The sequence below is a fragment of the Cygnus olor genome, chromosome 11, assembly GCF_009769625.2.
Source record: "Cygnus olor isolate bCygOlo1 chromosome 11, bCygOlo1.pri.v2, whole genome shotgun sequence".
In the NCBI taxonomy this organism is placed as follows: Eukaryota; Metazoa; Chordata; class Aves; order Anseriformes; family Anatidae; genus Cygnus; species Cygnus olor.
In genome coordinates, this window is record NC_049179.1 from 19,544,482 (window position 1) to 19,568,118 (window position 23,637).

A 23,637-nucleotide genomic window follows, 5' to 3' on the forward strand; every position below is an offset into this window, starting at 1 on the left:
TGCTGTGTTTCTTTTTCTGGCATATAAGAAAACATTGCCTTGTTATTTTGATAGCCAACACTCATCTACTTGTCATTATGTGATGGGCCAGAGCTGAGTCTACTTAGCAGGTATCCTACAGTTTACTGTGACATAACTGTAAACCAGATCTTGCACAAATCTTGCCAAGTTTGATATGCTAAATCGTTGCTCCTTCTTTCAGGTCACCTGTGACCTCTAAGAACTGTGGAAGGCCAGAAGAAACAGAAGGCCACACTCTACACAGCACAGTCTTGACTTCTTGGTCAAGAAGAATTTTTTTGGCTTTTATCCTAAGCAAGTCATGAGCTAAAGCAGCTCAGAAACCTGTGGCTCTGTATCTCCAGTGCCACAAAAACAGCATTTCCATCTGCTTTGCAGCCGCCACCACATCTATGGAAAATCTTACTTCTCTGGCACAAGGGTCCTCTGTATCCGGGTGCACAGTCACAGGTGCCGTCCTCTGGGGAGCAGGATCCCCCGTTCTCACAGTTACAGGAGATGGAGCAGTTTGGTCCCCAGCGGCCCTGGCTGCAGATATTGTCACAGTGGATGCCTGGAGAACAGAAAGGTGCATGTTAGGTTTCACACAGCTTACTCTGCTCGTTGATCAAAGAAATGTATGGGTGGATTGACACTTCACAGTACATCACAGAACAAACAAGGGAATCTGAAAAGAAATAGCTATTCTTTTATCTGCTTAATAAAGTGAAAATTAAGAAAATGCTGAAGAAGTGAATTCTGTAGGTGTCAGTGGGCTCCTGTGCAGTCCTTAGCACCATTTCAGGAAGCTCTGTGTGTCATACGAGAGATGAAGGTCAGGAATTGCTTTAAAGTTGCAAAGGATCTCAAATAACTGGCCTGGAAATATGCAGTTGATTGAAATCTGATTACTTAGCTGTTGTGAACTGGAAGACTGGGAAAAAAAATAAAAATCAGGGCTCTGAAAAAAAAAGTCTAGTATGTGGATTCTTGAACATGCACAAATTCAGCTCTACGTTGTGCCTTGCTCACTTCCTGGCTTACGGCACAGGGCTCTGGGTTATTATGCACATGCTCCACATCCACCCTGAGCTCTCTGAGTTCTGTGTTAATGAACCGAGTTCTGATCTAGCAAGCGGCCATATGTGGCCATAGGCTGATCATCTGCATGTTAAACGGAGACTGAGACCTGCCAATCCAGCTCCCAGGGATTCCCAGGGTTGTTGTTTGATATTTATTATTATGAAAAGCAAAGCCTGGCAACACGGGAAGAAACACACAGCCAGAAAGCTTAACATGAAGCTTCTGGCATTGTTTCAACTGGTTTTGTTTTAACTGGTGACTTACAAAAAAAACTCCGTGCCATGGCTTGTCACGTATAAAGGCAAGCTAAGGATTTGATCCTGCACACCACTACTTCAAGAGATTCTTACTCCACTGGGATAAGGCAGCACCAATATCTGCAATTAGCAGAGCTATTTGCATGATCAAGGGCTCCTTGGATTGAAAAAGGTTTGCAGGATCATGAGCTAAGAGAGACATTAAGCACTGCCAGCTGCAGGGAGTGGCATTAGCGGGAGCACACTGAGATGCTGATAACAACAGAAAAAAAGAATCACAGGCTGGCTCGAAAATTTTCCTAACAACATTACCACACCGGGCGCTTTACAACTGCTCCACCAAGATTTGATGGCATACGCTTGCCCTAGCTAGACTTGCAACATGAAGATGTTCTTTATCATCCATGCACATGTCCCCACTGCATAATGGGATAAATGCAGACAAGGGCTCGAAGAGCCCCAGCCAGAGGCTGGATTAGCGCATCGCCAAGGAGAAATACAATCCCAAGTAATTTCCTACACCTCTGATAACTTCATCTGGACGCTACAGGTAATGGACTGTATTTCTGAAGCTGTGATCTATACAGTCACCAAACTTTGAGGATTATTAAATCAGCTAGAAGTCATTATAAACACACTTACAGTGCAGTTTCAAGTTGGTTTTATAAATCTCTGAAGCTAATACAGTAAGAAATACTGCAGAGCTAAAATTTCCCTTTTCTGAAGATTAATCACACAATTATAATGTCCCTTCCTAGAAAATCTTAACCAAGCCTGGCAAAAGTACAGTTTGAGATGGGGTTTTTAGTAATACACATTCATAGCTTTATTTATAAAGAGGCCTGGTCCGTGCTTTAAAGCTTAATAAAAAACACATTAAAATACAGTAAAAACATAATAGAAGCTCAATCACTTAATATTTAAATACATCTGAACCAAAGGGGAGCAAAAAGAGACAAAGAATATCTGTAGAAGTAAAATCAAGAAAAACAATAATTTCACTACAGCCCTCCCTACTCCCCTTTGAAATCAAATCTATCCTTGGATTGCTTTAACAGTAAATGCTTTGCCTGCACACCTACATAATAAATCTACTGTACTCTGTAATTAAAAAGTAATACAATAAATGGTAAATAAATAAATGCATTTCATATATGCATATATATGTGATCATTTATAGTTTTAAAAGTCTCACCAGAAGCTCCCAGAAATTAAATTCCGACACAAATGCAGAAAAATGTGTATCTTTTCCTCCTGACTGCAGAACTGAAAATACAATTCTTATTGTGAATGGGCTATTTATAAATGGAGACAATTAAACAGCATTATTTCTTGTCTCTTTCAGCAAAGTTTGGGGAAGAATGACATTGACTTCCTTCTCTTGAAAGGTAGCTGAATTAGAATGCCATGGCTGTTCTTTGCAGCAGCAAAGTCCTTCCTTTCGTAATGAATAATGAGGGATGTCTTCCCGCTCCTAACGAAGGCAATGAGTCATTGTGAAGCCGATTGTTGTAACGAAATGTAAAAGGGGAAAACGGAAACCTTCTAGAAGACACTGATACCCGTTACAGCACTTATTTATTAATTTTCAGAAGACAACTGAGTAGGTGCCGCAGTCAATTTTTATTACTTTATATTACTCCAATTCTCATGGAAGACTTCATTTTTTGGAGGCTCCTTCTCACATTGAATTGCTAATGTAAATGAGAAGTTAAAATTGCATCTGGATGTGCACGTCTTAAGGAATTGTGCTAAAAAAAAGCACTTTAATTTTACAATTCCCTGACTTGACAGCGTATGAAGGGGGAGTCTATCCCTCCCAGCTACTTTACAATCGGAGATAGTGAAGCAGAAAGCCTCCTTAATGTAAAACTTTAACCTTTGCTTAGGAACTTGCTGATGAACATTTCTGATAAGCAATTAGTTTTCAATTTCCAGAAATATAAAAAAAAGCTGAAGTTGACACATCTCAGTATCATCTCATGTTATAACTATGGATTCTTAACTCATGAACAAATTCTTTGTTTGACAAACATGATGTAGAAATTAGAAAGACAACTACCAGAAGAATAAGTCCTTGAAGCTGCAGGAAGCAGTTCTATACATAAACTCCATTGCCTAGATACCAAGAAATCATCTTACTGCCTGAGGCTGTAGTTCACAATTGCAGATACTAGCATGAAATTACACTTCCAAGACCTCCTTAAACAATATTCTGGGAGTGAAATGTAAGTGAAATTCACATAACTTACAAAAGTGATAGTTATCCACTGTACATGGGCAAAGGACATCATGTAGCAAGCCAGAGCCGAGGTAAGAGCAGAATCTGCTATGGCTTTTAATCCAGCCTGTGAAACAGGAGCCCCAAAACCTCCATGTCCTAGGGTAGATTTGGGGTATTGCAAACACTGGCTGCTCCCAAGTAGGATATCCTCTGCCATCCTTCTGACTGTTCTGTACACAGAATTAACTCCCACCTGCCATACCTTCTTCCTTTGCATGCACAATGGTCAGGGAAAACTACAAAGTGCCTGAATTGCCATTGTGTATGCTGTGAAAAACATGACCTTTACCCACCAGAGCAATCACGACTGCACTCTTTTAAGGAACAACTACACAGGAGAGCTGTTCCAAGCTGCTTCCCCTTATGGGCTCATTCAGGACAGTTTACTACCAAGAAGTAAGCAACTGCTCTCTGGGACATTGGGATTATTTTGCAGATCTTTGGTGCAGACCTCCCAGTGGAGAAGCAGGTGGGCTGTGCAGTGATCTTCCAAGGCAAAGTGGCTGGAGGTGTGTGTGTCCAGTGACTTGACGTGATAAAAATTTGTGTCTGGCTTACATGAAACAGTACAAATTTCCACCAGAAGAAGTTTGGTTCTTTGTATTAAAATACACAACCAGGACTGTAAAAGCTTCAGCTAGCATCCACACAGCCAGCATGAAGAGAAGCAAGAAAAAGGGAAAAAAAAGCTGACAGCTATACAGCGAGGATATAAGGCATCTGTAGACGAGCTGCTTCACATACTGCTTCCATTAATAATCTTAAATAGCTTCAATGAAAGTTTGTCAAAGTAATGCAGATTTAGTGCTGTCTGTAACTATATCACACTGAAGGACTTTGGAGGGTGAAATTCCGGAAAGCCAGATACAAGCAGAATTCCCTTTCTTCTCTCTCCAGTTTATTTGTTCAATTGCACTCAGGCTTGGGGATTATGTCTCCAGCTCTTAATAAAGTCTGCCATTGTTTGTCTGCCTTGTCTCTAGATAGTTGGAAACTAATACTCTAAACACAATAGAAGAGCAAAAATGGAAGGAACAAATGAGAACTTGTGGCCTATTTTTGACCAGTGCTATCCCTTGACAGTAGCCTCTGCAGCAGGGCCTTCATGCTGCCCAGCATCTAATTATTTTCCAGGGATGTAGGAATTTGATAAATTATAGGATGTTGGTCCCATCCCCCCCATGTACTTTAATTTTGTATCTACTAGTGTACAACTGTAATTATTTCTCTGAATAAGAACTTCAGCTCTTTTTTTTTCAATAATCACAATCTAAAGACAGATGCAACATCAATTAGCAATGACAGGAATGATTTCAGCAGACATTTGAATCCAACACAAACATTGTGCTCTCCTCCACCTGTCTTTCAACATGACATGAAGTCATAATAATCTCTTATCTCTGGCATTTGAATAGCTCTGGAAAGAACTGCTTTTTATGCACAAACAGGCATGGGATTTAGGCAGGCAACGCTGTGGAAGCCTCAAGTTTGGTGAGTCACGCTTGGCGTTGATCTGGAATGCCTGGTAGCTTTTGTCTCTGGCACCACTAACTCTTAACGGAGGTTTGACTGCCTGTTGACACAGCACACAGCGGCACAACCAAAACAGTAGCAACACAGCTTCAATAGCAGAAAGTAGCCTCACGATTATAGCTGCGATTGTAATGGCGAGGCCATTTTAGAGAGGCAGTCACTGAAGGCAGGGCAGTAAGCACTTGATCGTACTGAAAGAGGTCTGGGAATGCATCCCTTAATGGGATCTCAAGAGTTGACTGCTCCTTCACGCAATGCAGTCCCTCCTCTCTCTGTCATGCAGGTCAGTGCCACCTGCAGAGACCCCTTTGGTGGCTGTACCACCTCTTGCACATGAGCCCTGGGTCTTAGGCACACAGCTGTCATTCCAGAGCCAGAATCCACTGAGGTCCCCTGCAAGTCTCACCTTGGCCTCCTAATTTGTGCATTTACTTCTGATGCTGATTTCTATATTCATGTGTTCACCTTTTGTTTAACCTTATTCTCTCCTCTTTCCCCAGTACTCTTATTGCTGTTACGTTTATGTTTCATCTATAAATTCTATTTAAATCAGCTTTGTATTTGAGATTAGATCAGCATGCTTTCATAAGTGAATCCTTTGCTGCTTCAGTCTATAAAAAGTAAAAGAAAATTCAATAAGGGCATAAGAAATAAATGTCTGATTAGCTCTGGATCAGCTGTTCAGAAGGTGTTATGATAGCATATGTACGAGAGTTCATAAAGAATCCTTGATGCTCTTCTATCATTTTTTTTTCATTGTGATATTTATTCCTACCTGAGGCAAACCCCACAGCACAATTCATGACAACTCAGCTTTAAGGATGCTGAAGAACTAGAAAATCTGTTTGGGGACGGTAGCAGATAGAAGAAAACATAAAGGGATCTCCCATAAAATTAAATGGAAACATTAAGAATTGATGGCTGCTCATCCAGTCTGCAAACAAGCTATTTTTGTTTTTATATAGTGAAACTATTCAACAGAGATAACAGCGGCAACATCATCTGTGAACTTTTGTGGTGTTCTTAAAATGCTTTTCTAACTGTAAATTTTTTATTTTTATTTTTTCAGATTGAAGTTGTGGAGCCCTTATTTACCTTGCTAAGCATTGTTCACTGGTGAGCTTCAGTGGGGCAACTCCTGTGTGCAACAGCCCATCAGTCTAAATGAAAGCTCGACAATCTGGTCCTAAATAATGAAGAATAAGCCTTTCCCTGCAGTCAGTGAAATATTCTAAATTGTCTCTTTTCTCATCATTGCATAGGCGATTTATGCACCCATTAATGTAAGTGTTTTTCTGAAAGTAATATACTTACAGCCTAATGCACCTCTGTGGAGCACTAATCCTACCCCTATTTTTAATTATCTAGAGAAAAGTCCAGATATGAATCATCCAACTCAGGGAATTTATGCAATAAAAGCTTTTGAGGCAAGAGACCTACCTCGCAAGAAATTGAGTAAGTCAAAATGTTTGCTAAAATTAAGGATCATCTGGTTCCCTTTGCTACAGGATATTCCCCAGGGTGCACTACTGCAGGAAGAAAAGTTGCTGCTAACAAAGGATAGATCCTGGAGGAAACCGTACCAACAGGAGTCAAGCCCTACCCACTCTTCCTTCATCTTTAGGATGCTTTCTTCCTACTAATTCTCAAACTCTGGACAAGATTTCAGGCCAGGAAGGAACAGGAACCTGGGCAAGATCCAAGCAGACCATCAGCAGGTAAAAAAGGAGACAGGAATCTTTAAGTGGGAAAAAATGTATTGTTTTCCTGACTTTTAAATGTTCCAGCCCCTGAGCCATGAGGTAAGGATGCAGCTTAGCAAGAGCTGTTGTACAACAGAACATGTGAAGAATGTTGTGTTTAATAACACTGAGTGAAATTCAACCTTTTCTGCTTTGTGCAGAAGGGGAAGGAAGATATTTACAACATTTGTCACTGAGAACACTTTTCACCAGTAACATATATATACAACATTTCAGCTCACTGGCTGTTTAATGAATTATCTTTCCTTTTCTTCCTTCACACACTGCATGCTAGCATTCAGTATTTAGTCTGCTGAAATGTTCACAAATAATTTTTTCACTGCTTCTCGCCCACATTTATTTATAGGTGAACGTATTGTACACACAGCCAAGCTTATATATAGAATGCCTCCATATTAACATGGAAAATAGTTGAATATCTCTAGCATCAAATTTCATTTTTCAGAACCCATTAAATTAGCATAATCCAGGATGCCATCCAAGCTATATCTTTTCATACAATTTTAAAAGCTGTCCTTTAATAAGTGAAAATAAAACCAAAAATAAATACGAAGATAAGTGAACTCGTATCTCTTCTGTATTTATAAGACAAATACTGCAATCATTTGCATGCATGCTTATGTTTAGCAGTAGGCTTACTGCAGATTCTAATTATAGTCTAAGGGTCTGATCCAACACCCACTGAATGAGTGGCAAAAATCCAATGGATTTCATGAAAGGTGAAATATATACTAAAACTGGCACAGGACAAACACAGCTAAACCCCCCCTTAGATGGGAATCCGGAGCCTACTAGATATCTGCCAAGGAAAGCACAGACATAATTAATGTCAGGACATCAATGATGTCTTTGATATAACTTCATAATTCATATTTTTGAAAATTAGCCCTATATCAGCAGGAACCATACTTAAAGGTTCCTGTCAAAGAGAGAATTTTTAAGCACAGCCTGACATAAAAATCTTATCAACTCACTTGAAATTAAGTCAATGAAAAATTAAAGCTAATTTCTAATAAGCTTATGTTACATTCATAGGCTAAAGGACACTTGTCAAACCCATAGAGTAAGTATACCTTTTCATATGGAAAAGATTTTCACTTTTGAAAGGCAGAGGCCAGAAGAGAGACTAAAATGCATCGTTTTAGACTGACTCTTAACATTTCTAGTTTTTCTGTCTGCTTAAAGCTAATGTAAGGATACAGGATAATCACAGAAATAAATTATTAATTTAAAAATCTGGGATAAGACTGCCAAAAGTGATAAGTGCAAAATATGGTTTAGATAATGGGATCAGACATCTAGAAAATGCATGTTTAATAGGAACTTACTATAGCTCCATTTTGGTATTTTAGGCTTAGTATTACAACCCGAGAGAGCATGAAACAGTCCGTTTAAAAAACAAAGCCAACCCACAGCATTATTAACTCCAACATACCATGGACCTGGTCAACCATAAACCTGCAGGTACATAAAAATAAGTCCTAGATTTTCTCTTTTTTAAAAAGAGAAAGATGTTTTAAAGATGTACAGAAAAGTCAGCTGCCAATTATATGAGTATACGCTGGAGTAGATCTATTAATGACAATACAATTATTTTGGCTTCAGATTAGTACAGCTGTGGAGAGGATCTGGCTCTAAAATCATAAACTAAATACTGCTGCAACTGAGGAAAAGTCATCTTAATAAAAACAAAATATATTTTATGGAAAGCTAAATGGAAAGTTATTTTTTTTCTTGAAAGATCACTTTCTTGCAAAGAACTCAGGAAGAGTGAAGTTAAAAATACCTTAGAGCTCACCGTCAAAGTGGTCAGTGTTTCTTTAAAATTCAAAAAGGCTTTCCCTTGAGTAAAAGGCTTATCAGTTTTCCTGAATTAATGTGTCCACGGGAGGGAAGAAACATGCTTCTGTGTTTGAGTGACAGTGCAGATGTCACTCGCAGCCTGCAAATTCTCTCAAATGTGAAGTCTCATTCCTCAAAGCTCACCTTATCTGTGACCAGCCTACGTTTCCTGACCCCATTAACTTGCCTATACAATCGCATGTAGAAATCCCTACAACCTGAGACTACCACAACCACTGTACAGTATTTCTGGACATGATAAGAGACAATTAGAGTTTATGTTGCTGGCAATGTATGGAAGGTACAGAGGTTGTAAAGGACAGTGAAATAGATATTTTGACTTTGTGTATGTTGCGGCAAAGAGGGAGGCTGCTCTTAGGAGACATGAACGAAGTCTGAAGGTGAAAATAACCAACATGGTAACAAAATGGCTCTTCCTCTACCACCACATACAATTTTCAGACTTTTATTTGCCGTTCTGATTAATTAAGAAGGGTTGAACCTATGAAGGGTTCTTTTATAATCAGCTGTGGGATGCACATACCTTTACTTTCCATCTTACCTCTACAATAATGTCTTATTTTCCTCATGCATTTGGGGATATTGAAACCTACTGAATAAACTTTGGCTTTGGATGTTCAGAAAAGCCACAGAGTTTAGCAGTTCAGTGCGATAATTGAGATAGCATCATGACGACAGCACTCTACAGAAAGCAGACAGCGATACAAAAAACGAAAGACAAAACCAAGATTCAGATAAGACAGTATTTCAGATTAAAGGAATTCAGACAAACAGGATTTTAACTGACTTTAACATTTACAGGAATGGAATACATCCCCTGTAGATCACTTTCTGTTTAATCCCACTGTAATATCTAAAAGGTTAACAAAATACACGCTGCCACAATTAACTTGAAGCACATTGACTTGTTACAGGGAGGAAATGAGCTTGCTGTGAGTACCAGCCAGGCCTGTGGCTTCTCTTTCTGTAATCTGTTTGCAGGCGGGATGTCTGACTGTGAAAACGAATGGACATGGGTCTTAGAGTCAGGATAAGCAGCGGCTGCCTCTGGTTTCCCAAAGAGTCCTGCGAACTTGGCCCATGTCAAGCACAAAGCGAGCACCTCCAGAAAGTAGAGGACAGAGCAGCAGCTACAAATAATTCAGTTATGGGGGGGCTGTACTGAGCGAACCAACTAAAGGCTGTGTAGTAGTATTGGTTCCAGTATCTGTAAGGATGACATTTCTGGTAAGAAACATGCAGTCAGCAGCCACCTCGAGGAATAAGGGACGGGCTGTTGGGGTATGCAGTGCAGCTTGCAAAACCCAGCTGGCTCAGCTGCAGCAGTGCTTCCAGAGCAAGGCTACCCAGGTAGATGGCCCTCTTCTGTCCAGTTTCAGGTCATTTATTAAGTGAGAGGAGCCTGGCTAAAATTTGTGAGCCTAGCACTGTCACTGAGCATCCAGGGCAGGAGTTTCACCTGGGCGAGATGAGGCTCATGGCTGCTTCCCTAGGACCTGCTTGCTTCCAAAGGACTTCCAGGAAACGCTCCACCATGCAGCTTTTCTGCACTTGCGTTCTCTCCGAGGATACAGTGTGTGTGAGATCCCTAATTAAGCAAATGCAATTAGCACTGAAGCACTCCATTTTCAAGCATTTTCATTTTAACCTGAACGTACACAAAATAGCACCTCTCACGCAAATGACTGGTAGCTGTAATGTATCTATGTGCACACGTACACACAGACATACACAGCTGCAAGCACAAAAGCGATATGTATCTAAAATGCATAGCAGATCCGGGGTGGAGAGACCCTTGTTAATCTTTAGAAAGCAATCAGTCTAATCAGACAAGACTCGATCCTGCTGGCGGCTACGCTTTTCCTTTTTAACCTGGCAATAGACATGAAGACATCTTCTTCTAATTTCAAGGATACTATTTATATGTTAAGCATGTGCAAGCTCAAGAACTCCATTCAATGCAAGGCTAGGCCCTTATTTTTATTTGCAACTGACATTTTCTTCATATGGATTCAAAGCCAGCTCCACATCGTGTCAGCAGGTCAGATCTGATTTCGGCCCACACTTGAACAAGTCTCACTGTACTTGTACCACATGAGAGCCTTTTGCCAATGTGGCTTTGGTCTTTTAAGTAAAAAGGTTACAGTTTTCCTGCTATCTACAAAGCTGCTGGCGACACAATGTGCCTGTGTACCTGGTTGGGTAATTTTCAGCTATAACAACAGGGTGCAATCATCTTCAGATCTGATCTGTCTCAGGGTCTAACTTCTGCCTTTGGCTGCACATGTGCAATTCGCCACTGAACTTAATGGAAACCGTATATGCATGTCTGAGCAGCTTGTTGCCAGTGTGCTTATTCATGCATACAGCTGGTCTGTACAGCTTTGTAATCTCCTGACTGATACGTGGGATTCTCTTCATCATCTTCCCCTCTGCCAAGTATGCTCTGCTCCTGAAAATTACCTTTTCTCAGCTGGTACACATGGAAAGGTGGGAGAGCATAGCCCTGAATAATAGACTCTTGATGGGTGGCAGTCACAACATAATAAAAGGATGGTAGACTGCTATTAACTTATATTGTATGCTACTCTTTCCTTACCTTATTTCTTCTTTTCCCAGTCTTCTTCCATGCTCCTGCCGTCTATCAGTTTCTGAAGGTTTATATCAGTAACATCTTGAAAACTACTTTAAAGAAAATGGGCTCAATCTTCCCCTTGATCTCTACACAGAACACTGACATCAAGGCGGGGAGTCCCACATGTGGGATGAACATACAGAATATGCTGTTTCAGATGAAGTTTCGTGGCTGTTAGGATCAGAAAACCTCGTGTATTCTCTGTCTGGTGTGAGTGGGTAGGAAAACCTTCAGATGTTCTACGATCCTGAACTTTTCTGATCTTTTTCAGGCCATGCCTAATTAGTACCAAACTCAGAAAGCACAAATTTAAGCCTGAATTATTTATCACATCATATTTATAAAATGCACTTCAATACACATCATGGCCCAGTTCACAACAACTAGAGATAAGATTAATCTTTTACCGATGCCATACTCCTTAATATGAAAATATAATTATCTAGCTGAAGAGTTTCTTAAATTACATACTTTCAAACTAGTCTGAGCAGAATTTATCCTTGTGTCTGGTGCTAAGCCAAGTGGAAAAAACATTGAGAGCAGAATTGACAAAACACATGTTGGCTCTGTCTGTCTATCAGTATTTCCAGTGCACACCTTACATGGTCCTGTCAACATCTCAGCTGAAGCCTGGTCTCAAATACTAATATAATATTTTTCTCCCAGAAATGTGATCCTGAAGAAGGGAGCTCCAGAACTGCAGAGACATATTGAAGAACAAAGAGCTTAATTTGTACTAAGTGTCCTGCAAGTTAATATACATTTACCTCACCCAATACAGAAATTAAAAAGAGGGAGATACCACAGAAATTATTCTTACTTTTAGTTGGAGTAATTTGTATCTGCACTTGATGTACATTTACAGACGTGCATGTGCTTGTGAAAGTATGAAGTATTTGCTTCAAATGCCTTTGAGAAAAAGCTACACCTTCAGTCTGTAAAGTGCATTTTCTGCACTTTCCTCTGAAACGGTATATACAGAAAGATGTGTAATAAACCTTTAGAGTAAATATATATATATATATATTAATTTACTGTACTTTTAAAAACCATTTTGTCCCTTGAAAAAAACTCACAATGACTACAGGAAAACCTATCAAGTGTTCTTCTGATGGGCATCAATAATGCACAGTAGAGTTTTAAAGCTTGATGGATGGATATATTGATGGTAAAGAGACTCAAAGAGTGATGAATGCAGTCCAGTGAGTGAAGAACACAAGCCAGAGTGGGTAGTAGTGAGCTTATGAAATGGATTCTCACGTGGGAAAAAAAACACTTCTCAGGGATGCATGCCCAATACCTTTGTAAAGTAACTCTGATGTAAGTAATGTGTGTATAAATTATTATTTTTGTGTTTTATTTAATTCTAAAAAGATGTTTTCCATAAAGTATAAGATATAATTTCATTGCTTTTGCTTCATTCTTCTAAGAGCTGGGCTGCAGTGGTATGTTCTCTCCATTAGAAATACAAGGCATGCATTCTTTTAAGGCATAAATGAAGGGTTAAGGTAATAGTATCCCCAATGTCGGCTGCCTGATCAGCGTGCCTTGCTACACACATCTTTCAACTTGTACTAGTTTGAAAAACAATTACATTTTCCAAATGAATTGCTGTTAATACCAATGTATTTTGATTGTCAGTGCTGCTGGTGGCTCTGCAGATATAGGCGAGAATATAAGCTAATTTCCCTCCAGGGCCTCTACAGAGAGCTGAGGGAGATTAACCAGTATTTTAGGCAGCTAAGTGTGAAATACTGGTTGGGTCAATAACTTGTCCTCCAGCGCTGCTATGTTAGCTGTCAAAAGCTGGCAAAAAGACATATCAGTATGGAGTCAAGTGCAGGTCTGATTGTACTGAGATCTCCAGCCTGGACTTTCAGACTTCACTGAATATTACTCTCTGCATCTGTGTAACCATGAGAGCTCTTTGTCAAACCAGCGCTAATCTGCTCTCCATAACCATCCTTCTGTGTGATAAGAAGCATGGGAAAATGGAAGAGCATAAAGACAACAGTTTGTGACAAACCTGGTTTTGTATGATGGAGCAGCTGTAATGACTCCCAGCATCCAGAAGACACGTACCTGCATCCCCATGTATGATGGCCAGAGGATTCACTGTAGCACAGCTGCACCCCGATGGAAGGGCCATTCAAGGAGAAAAATGCTGCAGGATTACCAGATGATCTGCATCCCTCCTGAGGATTCTTTTTACAGAAGGCTAACATCTGGCTGCAGGTTTGGAGCTATCTTCAACTAATTTGAATACAAATTTAATGAATGCCAATTTTTGTCACCAGCATGAGTGATTTAAATGTGGGCAAGTTCAGCTGATCTTGTCTCAATCTATTATCTAAAAGTTTGCAGTCAGAAGTCCGGTGCTATAACTGATGCAATAGCAAAAGACAAACAAACAAACAAACAAACAAATCCCAAGTTTTACATAGTTAATTCCTAATTTTACCTGTCCAGCCAGCAAGACAGCAGCAGTAACCGGTGACAGGATCGCACCCATCTGCATGGCTACAATCACAACGTTCACTGCAATTAAGACCATATGTTCCATCCTTCCAAAAATATAAATAAAAAAGTCTCTCAGTAATCAGTTTTTTGTCTGAAAATGTGCAAAATCATCTATCACGTCCCTCTTAATGCTGAGTCGCATTTTTAAAATTAACATACAGAGAAGATAGAAATAACTCAGTGCCTAACATTTCTATATAGAACCAAATGAGGAATCTCTTTAAAAAATGATGCTCAAGAAAATGCAGATAGCATTGCAATAGCTCTGATAAAATATAGTGCAAAACAGAAAACATCTACTTGATTGCTAGAACCCTAATCTGTTTTTTATACATGATTTCCTTCAGGTATCCATGGACAAAATGAGATACTGTCCTACTGTATGTTTAGAGGAGCTATGCTGGCTATGCTTTAAAAGGGGATGCAAGACCATCCCAGTCATACTTACGGGGCAGGGCTGGTCACAGTACTCCCCTTGCCATCCAGGTGAGCAGAGACAAAAGCCATCAGCTGGCCTGCAGGCAGCTCCATTTGTGCAATAGCATGTCTGGTTACAGTTAAGACCCCAACTTCCACTTGAACATGGAATAGAGCAATCCATTCCTTGCCACCCTGAAGAAAAATGCGAAAGAAACCATATTTGGGATGTTTTCACAGAAAAAAATAATGCAGGACTACAGCTATCTGTTATAATATTTACCTCAGGAGAGTTAAAACGTCCTGCAAAGGTGTGTCGTGCATGTTTTCTAGACAGATCTAATGGTCTGCCCTTTTCTTGCACAGCACAACAAGGTGGAGACAGCAAGAAAGGCAGCATGCAAACTGCAGCTCTTTGATTCTAGAACCATTTTCGTCCTGATCTTGGTGTAAATAAAGACACCAATCTTGGGGTCAAAGATTGGCCCTTTAATTATGAACTACCAGCTTCCTCTGTCAGCATCTATAGGTGGAGAAGGGTGGTATAGGTGTCACTGTGTTGGCTGTTTGCCACATTAAGGTGTCAGATGCCTCTCTGGGAACTGCTCAGACAGCAAGAGAGTGCAGCAACATCTGCTGAAGACCTGCTGAATGTAAGACACTTGCTATTTGATGCCGCCTGTTTCTTACCTCATATTTTTTGAGAAGGATCTTTAATATAAAGAAGCTATTACACACACACACACACACACAAAAAAAAAAAAAGAAGACCAAGGCCATCATTTCTAACCATTAAGGCTCAAATCTTAACTACCAGCCGCACAATGGCTTTCATTACGCTGCAGCTGTATGTAATGGAGTTGAGCAGTAACTCACGGTTTATACACCCTCATTAAATGGGGTTCTACAGTGATTCATTAATTCATGTTTGAAATGCCAGATTTTATTGTTATTTGCCTCACTTCTGTTTTAGGGCTTATGCATGCCATACAGGGATAACGCATGTTGGTATTCTGGGGGAAAGCACCACTACACAGGGAACATAAGAAACATCACGTTATGGAGTGCACAAGATTTCTCAAGTGATTACTGGGTATATGAGTTATGCTTACAACCAAGCACATATGGGAATTCTGGGCATATATGAAGGACAAAAATAGGTGAGTCATGTACACAGCTTCCAGGGCAGGCAAAAGACTTCTTGTTTTCCAGACAAGGGACAGCTACATTCTCCAGCCCCACACTGGCTCAGGAGACAGAGGACAACTGCACATGGCTGAGTTGTCACGGTGGAAGTTGTCACCAGAGGATGACAACAAGACAGGCTCACCCCACTGACAGCGCAACGGGCTAAAGGAAGGACGAGCAGGAGGCTGCCTCTGCTCCTTTGCCCAGTTGTGTTACTCCAGGCATGGAAGGGAGAACTAAGGCTGTTGAGTCCTGGAGAAATGGGGTATTAAAGGGACAGAAAAAGGAAAAAAAAATAAAAAGAAAGAAAAACCACCCAAAAAGCCCAGTTTGGGGTTTGTTTCGTATTTCTTTTAGAATGGAGCTGTGGCTCTGCAAGCACACTTTGTTCCGGGGTCTATTCTTGCAGCACAGCGGTTAAGTCTGGCCCCTGTTCAGGGCAGAGACAAAACATACAGTCAAGCCCCTGTTGAGTTTTGATACTTGGGCAGACCGTTGAATTACCAACAGGCACGAATAGATAGTGGAGTTACTGACTGCACAGCTGTGCCATGTTAAAAGGGGAGAAGCCTTGATGCCAAATTGTAGACGACTATTAAATCTGAATGTTGTTTACCTTCTTTGCAAATGCATAGACCATCCACGGGGGAACACGCGCCATCATTTTTGCAATTACAAACTGATGAGCAATTGGTACCATAGGTTCCTGCCATGCAGGTAATGGTGCAGTCATCTCCCTGCAAACCAAAGAAAAAAAGACAGAGTCAGCTAAAGAAATCTGAATTGTAGGAAATTCCCATCTCTGCATAGGGAGGCTTTCACCTTCGAAACAGTGAGCAGAGTGTTATGAGTTGATTGCTGAGTCTTCAGCTCTCGAGCAGTCACTGCTGCTTCCCGTGATTATGATGCAATTAGTGCTTTGATTGACTTGGAGGAAAGGGACAAGTTTCTGGCGTTCATTCAGCAGGAGGTGTGTAAGTTACAAAAACAAACCTCCTAGAACAGATGTTAGATCATTACGCAAAACATCACTTATGAAACACTAATCACAAAATATACAGTCTGAAACTGTGCAAAGATTGCTCTGCAGTTCTTGGAAAATATATTCTAAGAACACGGTTGTTAAAAAACTAAAGGATATCCTGCGTGCTCATCTTCCACAGACTGGCAGAGAGGAAAACTGCATGGCAGGTGCATTAGACCTTCTTGATGCATAGCTGGTACCTGCATTTGTTTTCAGTTAATTTGCATGAGACGGTGACTTTGGGAAGAATGCTGAACAAGGAGTGATGTGTACAACAGAGAGAGGAGACACAGAGAGCAAAACACAGAAACAGTCTCTGTCCTATTTCCTGATGCTGTCCTTTAGGTGTTGGGAAAGCTAGGAAGAGGAGGGTAAATACTTGTATATTACAGAACTATACAATACTTCAACAGTAAATTATGGCACACTGTATGCACTGATTAGCTTGTGTGGCTGAAAGGCACTTTTCTTTACTACTGTTGTTCATGTGATGCAATAAGGGAAATAAAATGTGAGCACAATCCCTTTAAACCTATACAGTAAGTCCCACAGTCTGGTCAACATATGTTAGCGTATATACAGTATTTTTACTCCGTTTTCTTCTACGTGTAGTCTTGACTTTCACATCACAAATTAGCTCCTAAATTTACTTCTTCAGTGAGTCAAACTGTAATAATTTAATCCTATGTCAGGGAAAGCTATCCTACTCCAAAGTTAAATAGTAACTACATTGCACAGTGTGACCTATATCATAGCTCAAGGGAAAAGATATTGGTCAAAATGTATTTTTGCAGGTGAGAGGCTTCACTGTGTGATAGGAGCATCCATTTATCAGGAGATAAATGCACAAAATGTCAGCTTCCCTATGCCATGGCAAGTACCTCCAGGAGCCTGTATATCACAGTACCAGACACTGAGACAGTAAAAGGAAATATGACCAGATTTTGAGCACCATAAACCCTCATATGCCTGTTGTTCTGCCTAGCACCAGTAGGACTCTTCCTATTTTATAGTAAAAACTTTGGTTTAGGGGGGAGAAATGGTTAAGGTAGGTACCGTTCAGAAGTAAATCCTACAAGCCCCTGACTTTTGAGTGAAAGCAGTGTTTGCAAAAGATGCTATCTTTGACCTTGGTGGAGTAAAACAAGTTCCTCTGAAAAGGCCTGGCTGTAAAAGGTGCTGTCTTGACAGCCAGAAAATCCAAGCACGCTGCCCCTCATTACCCTGCCAGCATGCCTACAGAATGAGCTACAGGAACCCACAGCTGAGCGGGATGGCAGAGGGGCATTCAGTCTCCACGCCTAATCAATCGTCTGCCTTTCTCCTGTGTGTGACAATTAGACAGCCAATTAGTGCCACCTAGAAAGCTGTATCTTGTGTGAACGAAACTCCCAACTCATTTCAAGTACAGCGCAGGAGTGCTGATACTGCTGTAATTTCTATGACAACTGACCTTACCTGGATTTGAACTGGTGATCTAGAAGTAAAGGAAAATTCCTTTGAAAAGGAAAGAAGAACAGAGTGATGTGGAGCTAACATATTCCCTTGGGAACCTGATGAACTAAGACAGCATCTGGGCCACGGGCGGAAGGAGAACCAGGATTTCCAGCTCTTCAGCTGGCTCTGTGACTGTGAGTTGGCTCGTGTGATGCAAGGTTTGCCCTGGCCATGTGCATGACAAGCTGGTGCGGATTCACTCCTTTTCTGTACACCTACTCTGCACAGAGGGCAGTCAGACAGAATAATTTGGGTACGTCAAAGAAAAGGTGCCATATACAAGCTAAGCATCAGGATGTTTCTTCCTCACTCAAAACACCTTTAAGTTTTGGCATTTACTGGAATAGACTCTATTTTGTGGACTCACAGGTTAGTCATTTTGGATGTACACCTTATATGCCCTTACCTTGCAACAAACCTTACCAGAGAAACTAACTGGCTTAATGAGATTTCTGTCTCTGGGCTTGACAAGCGAGGCCTTCAGAACTCTCAGAGTGACAACTGCCAAATATCCTTAACTTCTTAATTACATAAGAGGAAAATGCACTTGAACTATAGCACTGGCTCTAAGATTTTATTAATTATAAATGCACACCCCGTTATTAACATTTTGAACTTGACTGGGGAGAATGACCTATGAGATTAAATGCATTCAGGTACTGTTAAAGATATGTAAATTCCACCTCCCTCTCACCACCTGCCCAAGTGAATAATGCTGCAGTATATGTCTATCCAGTTGTTAATGAGTTATATATTCTATTAAACTGATTTTAAATGTTGTGCATTGAATCTTCAATCTTGCAATATGGTACTTTATATTTCTATCCTATTTAGTAAAATTAATCAACAGCTGTGCTTCTTATGTTGATTATTCTTTTTTTTCTATTAAGATCAGGAGGTTAATGAGAATAGTGAAATGTCTGGATGTGGTATACATGATAGGAAGGAGTAGCTAATTCAATCAAACATATAACCCTGAAAATGTTAAAGCTATATTAAGAAATCTAGCTATAAATAACTTGGTATTTTACATCTCTATTTTCCATGTCAGAGTGATCCATATGGACATCACAGACTTTCAGAAGTGCTTCGTTTCTTTCAACATTTTCCCTTAGAATGTCCAGTTCATCAAAACATATCCCTGATGTCTACCCCATGTATTACCTTCTGATTTCAGGGGTCAAGTCTGACTCTAAACCTAATTTTTTGAAAAACTCTCTTTACTAGGTGTTGGATCAGGGCCAGTTGCAGTAAATGTCCCGCTCCTCACGTAAAGCAGCATGCTCCTGCCCTCTTCTTTGCATTCCTGGGCTCAAATCCATAAGATGGCATCTCAGTACAACCAAAGACAGGGTGTCCCACATCTCAGCACAGCTGCTCAGAAGCTAAAAGAAGTCAGTCCTTTCTTGTTTGAAATTTGTATCTGATAGGATTATCCCCATATAGCAAAGATCCAGGTGGGTATCTGTGGTCCCAGGGACCCTACAATTCAGCTTTAAATCAAAATGAACGGTGTCAATAATGTAACTACCACCACCTATATGACCTTTCATAGCGTTAATTACTTCAGAAATATTAACAAATTGGTGCTGAAACTAAATGACAGACCCTTCTAGTATCAGAAGAGGTTTCGGCACACAATTCTTGTTATTGTTAATTCTCCCCTATGTATTGAGGGTTAGGCCCAAGGAACCAAACGCCATTAATAACTCCGGCTGCCAGCTCACATCCATCAGCATCAAATATTAATAGACTCATGAGGGCCAGAGCATACGTCTTGCCGGATGGCAGTCAATAATACGTCTTGTTTCTGTTCAGGCAGAGGTGAAGATTTTCTTCCTCAAAAATTATTATTGTACAATATTAGTAGAGCTTAAAGACACACCGCTGCCTTAGGTGTTAACCGTGTTAACAAGCTCTGGCCACTTCACAAAGTGTTTTCCCTGGATTAATGTTGCCCTAACAGTAAGTACTAAATTGCTTGTTTCTGTTAAAAATACATTCCTGCTGTAAACAAGGGCCAACTTCCTTTAAAATCCTCTTTCTGCATTCAATAAAAAGACTTTTATTTACTCCTATACGTTTTGGATCAGATATTTAAATCACTGAAATACATTTTATAAGGAAAAAAAATGCAATCCCAGACTGTAAGAGGAGTTAATAACCCAGCAGTGGTCACCAACACCCAGCAAAGTCTGCAGCCATGCTTGGTCTCTCTGAAAGTTTGACTATTCAAGGACATTAAATTAAGAATTTCAGAAGTAACTACAACCTACAGGAATATATTTGCCTTGGAGTGCTAAAGGCTGGTTCCACTGAAGTCAGTGGCAAAACAGAAAATCAATTTTTCAAGGCCTCTGCAATGCAGAAGACTAACAGGGCTGTTATTGAAGTTGGCATCAAGTTTGCATAATAAAGACCTCGGTGATGGGTTGGTTTGAGTGTTCTTGAGGTTGAACCTGCTGAGGTGCTGCACGTCCCCTGTTCCTGCACAGATTGTTAGGGGGGGCTGACAGCAGTGAAAGGCAATGTATTTGAACCGCTGGTAATCTGTAATGGGACTCCAACTGACCTTAGATATTTAACGTGGTATCTGATCTCCCTTCTCTCCCTCTTGTTGCCTTTCTTTGTGCCCCATGAATTGGAGGTGCAGCACCTGTCACCAGCAGCAGGGCAAGCTGAGTGCTCAGTGCAGGCTTGAAATGGAAAGAAGGGCATGGTGCAGGGCCATATGTATGTAGCGATAAGCAGATCAGAAAGAAAAAGTGCAAGTGCTGTTTGTACCTAATGTCTGCGTGTCCAGATAAGGTGATTGGTATGGACTTAGTACATAAAAGTACATATTTATGTGTACATACTGAATGTGGCACACCAGTGTGCCGGTACACGGTGTCTGGGCACTGATGCAGATCACAGACACAGTTCTGTATATTTACTTATTTAATTGTAAAATTTACAATTAACCCAAAGTGGTTCTCCACAAACATTCCCTCAAGGTAAACATATGGTATCCAGCAGCACAAACTGGCAGAACAAACTAATTTCCCTAATGGTGTTCCAGTGGAAATTAACGTGCTCTTCATAAGCATATTAGCAGCAGTAGGAAACTTTGTACTTTTCCTGGTCATCTCCTTTACCCTCAACTCAAGCAATTTATTCATGACCTTACAATACAGCATCTTTAGTTTCCCAGACATAATGATGTCCTCTGGCTGAATTCCCTTCCCCTCTGGGTGTTACTAATTACTCCCTGCAGATGCTATTATTGGTGCTAATGATATAATGCAGAAAAAAGTTTGGGGAAGGATCTTGTGCCCTGTACAAGCCAGGCTTTCAGTCTGCAGGTAATCAGTGTTACTAAGAACTGACAACTGTTCCTTTATCCATTTCGTAACATGGTATGATGTAGCTGTGCTAGAGTCTGATACACATCTAAAATGGCACAATGAAACCACTGATGACCTTATTCAGTCTCCTTTTCCCTTCGCCCTTTATATGGAAGAAGATGGAGTGAGGTAGAAAGGACAGGAAAGAGCTTTCTTATGTTTAAAAAGTGACATTTTATGTCACTTCTTAAGTCACAAGCTCATGACTCATCCAAAGACACAACCCTTCACATGAATGTTGTATCGCATAACCTTTCAAAGTATTATAAATGCTTTATCCAATATTATTTAATAAATAAATGAAATAAAATGTATTTTTGATCTTGTTATAAAATACACAGAGAGCTTATATGTGCACATGTACAAATCCACCAGCTCTGAATAGAAAGCGCTGGTTTCATTTTACCGGCTGTAGCCAAAGCCTTTGTTGGGCTGCACAGGCTGAGAGGGGAGCACAAGTTCCCACACAGGTAGTCGTGGCACAAAGCTGCTGTAATGGAGCAGTACTCTGTATGAATAAAGGCAGCAAATTCTAGTTTCGTGAGGTGGTGTTTTTTTTTTGTCTCCATGAAATGAAGTGAAAACAAATACAAATAAAATGTTCATTAAAAAAAATTGATTTTTCATACTAAACAGCAAGCTTGAGTTGGATTTCAGTCAGTGAGCGCTACAACCCCCCTCACCACAAGGGAATAGTTTTCTAGTTTGCACTAAAAATATTCCCAATATCAGTCAGTTATCTACAATTAAAATAATCCATTCTTACTGTTCAAGCCACTTAAATATGGGCATTAAAAAAAAGAAAGAGACTTCAATAAAGAGAGCACGCAAGACCCCCCACACTGTAAATCCGCGTAGCACTGTTGCTGGCAAAAAAATCTAGACTAACTTTACAACACTTGAATATCTGCCTGGTTTAGTATTTAGACCTTAACTGCAGAGCACTTTAATGGCAGCAAGGCAATGAATACAGCCTCATATAATTAAATGTGTTCACAAGGAAAGTAGTATGGAGAGTAAAAAAGATGATCATCAACCTCTGAACAAGATTTTTTTTATACAGTCAGCACTTTTCACCTAATAAAATATCACAAAACACATTTATCCATGAGGGACCTCTCCAAAAATAGGAGATTGGATTTAGACTGGGTAAAACAACTCCTACATCATTTCCTCGGGACATTTCTCCTGGTGAGACAGTGCATCATACCTGAGAGGACAGCCTCCCCCGGGCAGCCTGTAATGGAGTACAAGCAACATAGCCACGCACAGTTCAAAAAACACAGTGGAGGCCAGTGTTCAGCTAAATCAGATGGGTGTGCAGAGCTTGGCCAGCTCCAGCAGCTGCCTACGTAAGGGCACGATACTAAAACAAGCTCCTAATTCTGTTCGCAGCTGAGCTGGGGAGATTGTTTATGGAACAGATATTTCAGGTGGAAATGAAAACATCTTTAATACTTGGGTTTAGATTTAGTTAATGGGAAGATGTATTATCGAGGCAGGTCAATCACATCTGTATCAGGAGGGTTACTAATATACATTATGGGGCCAGATGGATAACCAAGTTCCTTTTTTGTTAAAGCAATTTAAATCTGGAATAGGTCCACTTTAGATTCATTCAGGTGTGGCAGGCAGCAAACTCTCAGAATATTTTAAACTTAACTCTGGGGAAGTTATACAGAATCACAGAATGGTTTGGGTTGGAAGGGGCCTTAAAGACCATCTAGCTCCAACCCCCTGCCACAGGCAGGGACGCCACCCACTATCCCAGGTTACTCAAAGCTGCATCCAGCCTGGCCTTAAACACTTCCAGGGATGGGGCATCCAAAACTTCTCTGGGCAGCCTGTTCCAGTGCCTCACCACCCTTACAGTGGAGAATATAGAGAGTCAAACATCTGCAGGGCTCACTGCTGCTCCTATCATCAACTTTCATCAGCAGCTATTCTACAATGCTCCAAAAACCATGGCCATATCATAATTAAATGTCCCAAAAGGTAAAATGACCCAGACATAATGTGGATTATTTCAAGTCAGTGGAAAGCATTTAAATGCCTGAGAAGTAACACAAGATGTGCTCTTCATGATGTACTCAACAAGCTACTTGTGCCCAAACTGTGGGACAGAAGCCAGCCCTTGAATACTACTGTTAGAGACAAAAAAAAGCCCTGCTTTCTTCTGCTTTTTCA

The 23,637-nt window shown here is 40.4% G+C and overlaps 1 protein-coding gene across 3 annotated transcripts in view; it reads right to left on the bottom strand.

Annotated features, from left to right (window-relative positions):
* The window catches only part of MEGF11 (multiple EGF like domains 11), a 286,501-nt gene that overhangs the window by 41,602 nt on the left and 221,262 nt on the right, over positions 1-23,637 (bottom strand). For all 3 annotated transcript variants that reach the window (XR_005823454.1, XM_040570532.1, XM_040570531.1), the window contains exons 14-17: positions 16,160-16,280; positions 14,387-14,550; positions 13,880-13,982; positions 428-574 (exon numbers count right to left, since the gene is read on the bottom strand). Coding sequence is in view for 2 of the 3 variants with exons in the window: in XM_040570532.1 (XP_040426466.1) it covers positions 428-574; positions 13,880-13,982; positions 14,387-14,550; positions 16,160-16,280 (535 nt within the window). In the remaining variant the exon portion in view is untranslated. The remainder of the gene's footprint in view (positions 1-427; positions 575-13,879; positions 13,983-14,386; positions 14,551-16,159; positions 16,281-23,637) is intronic.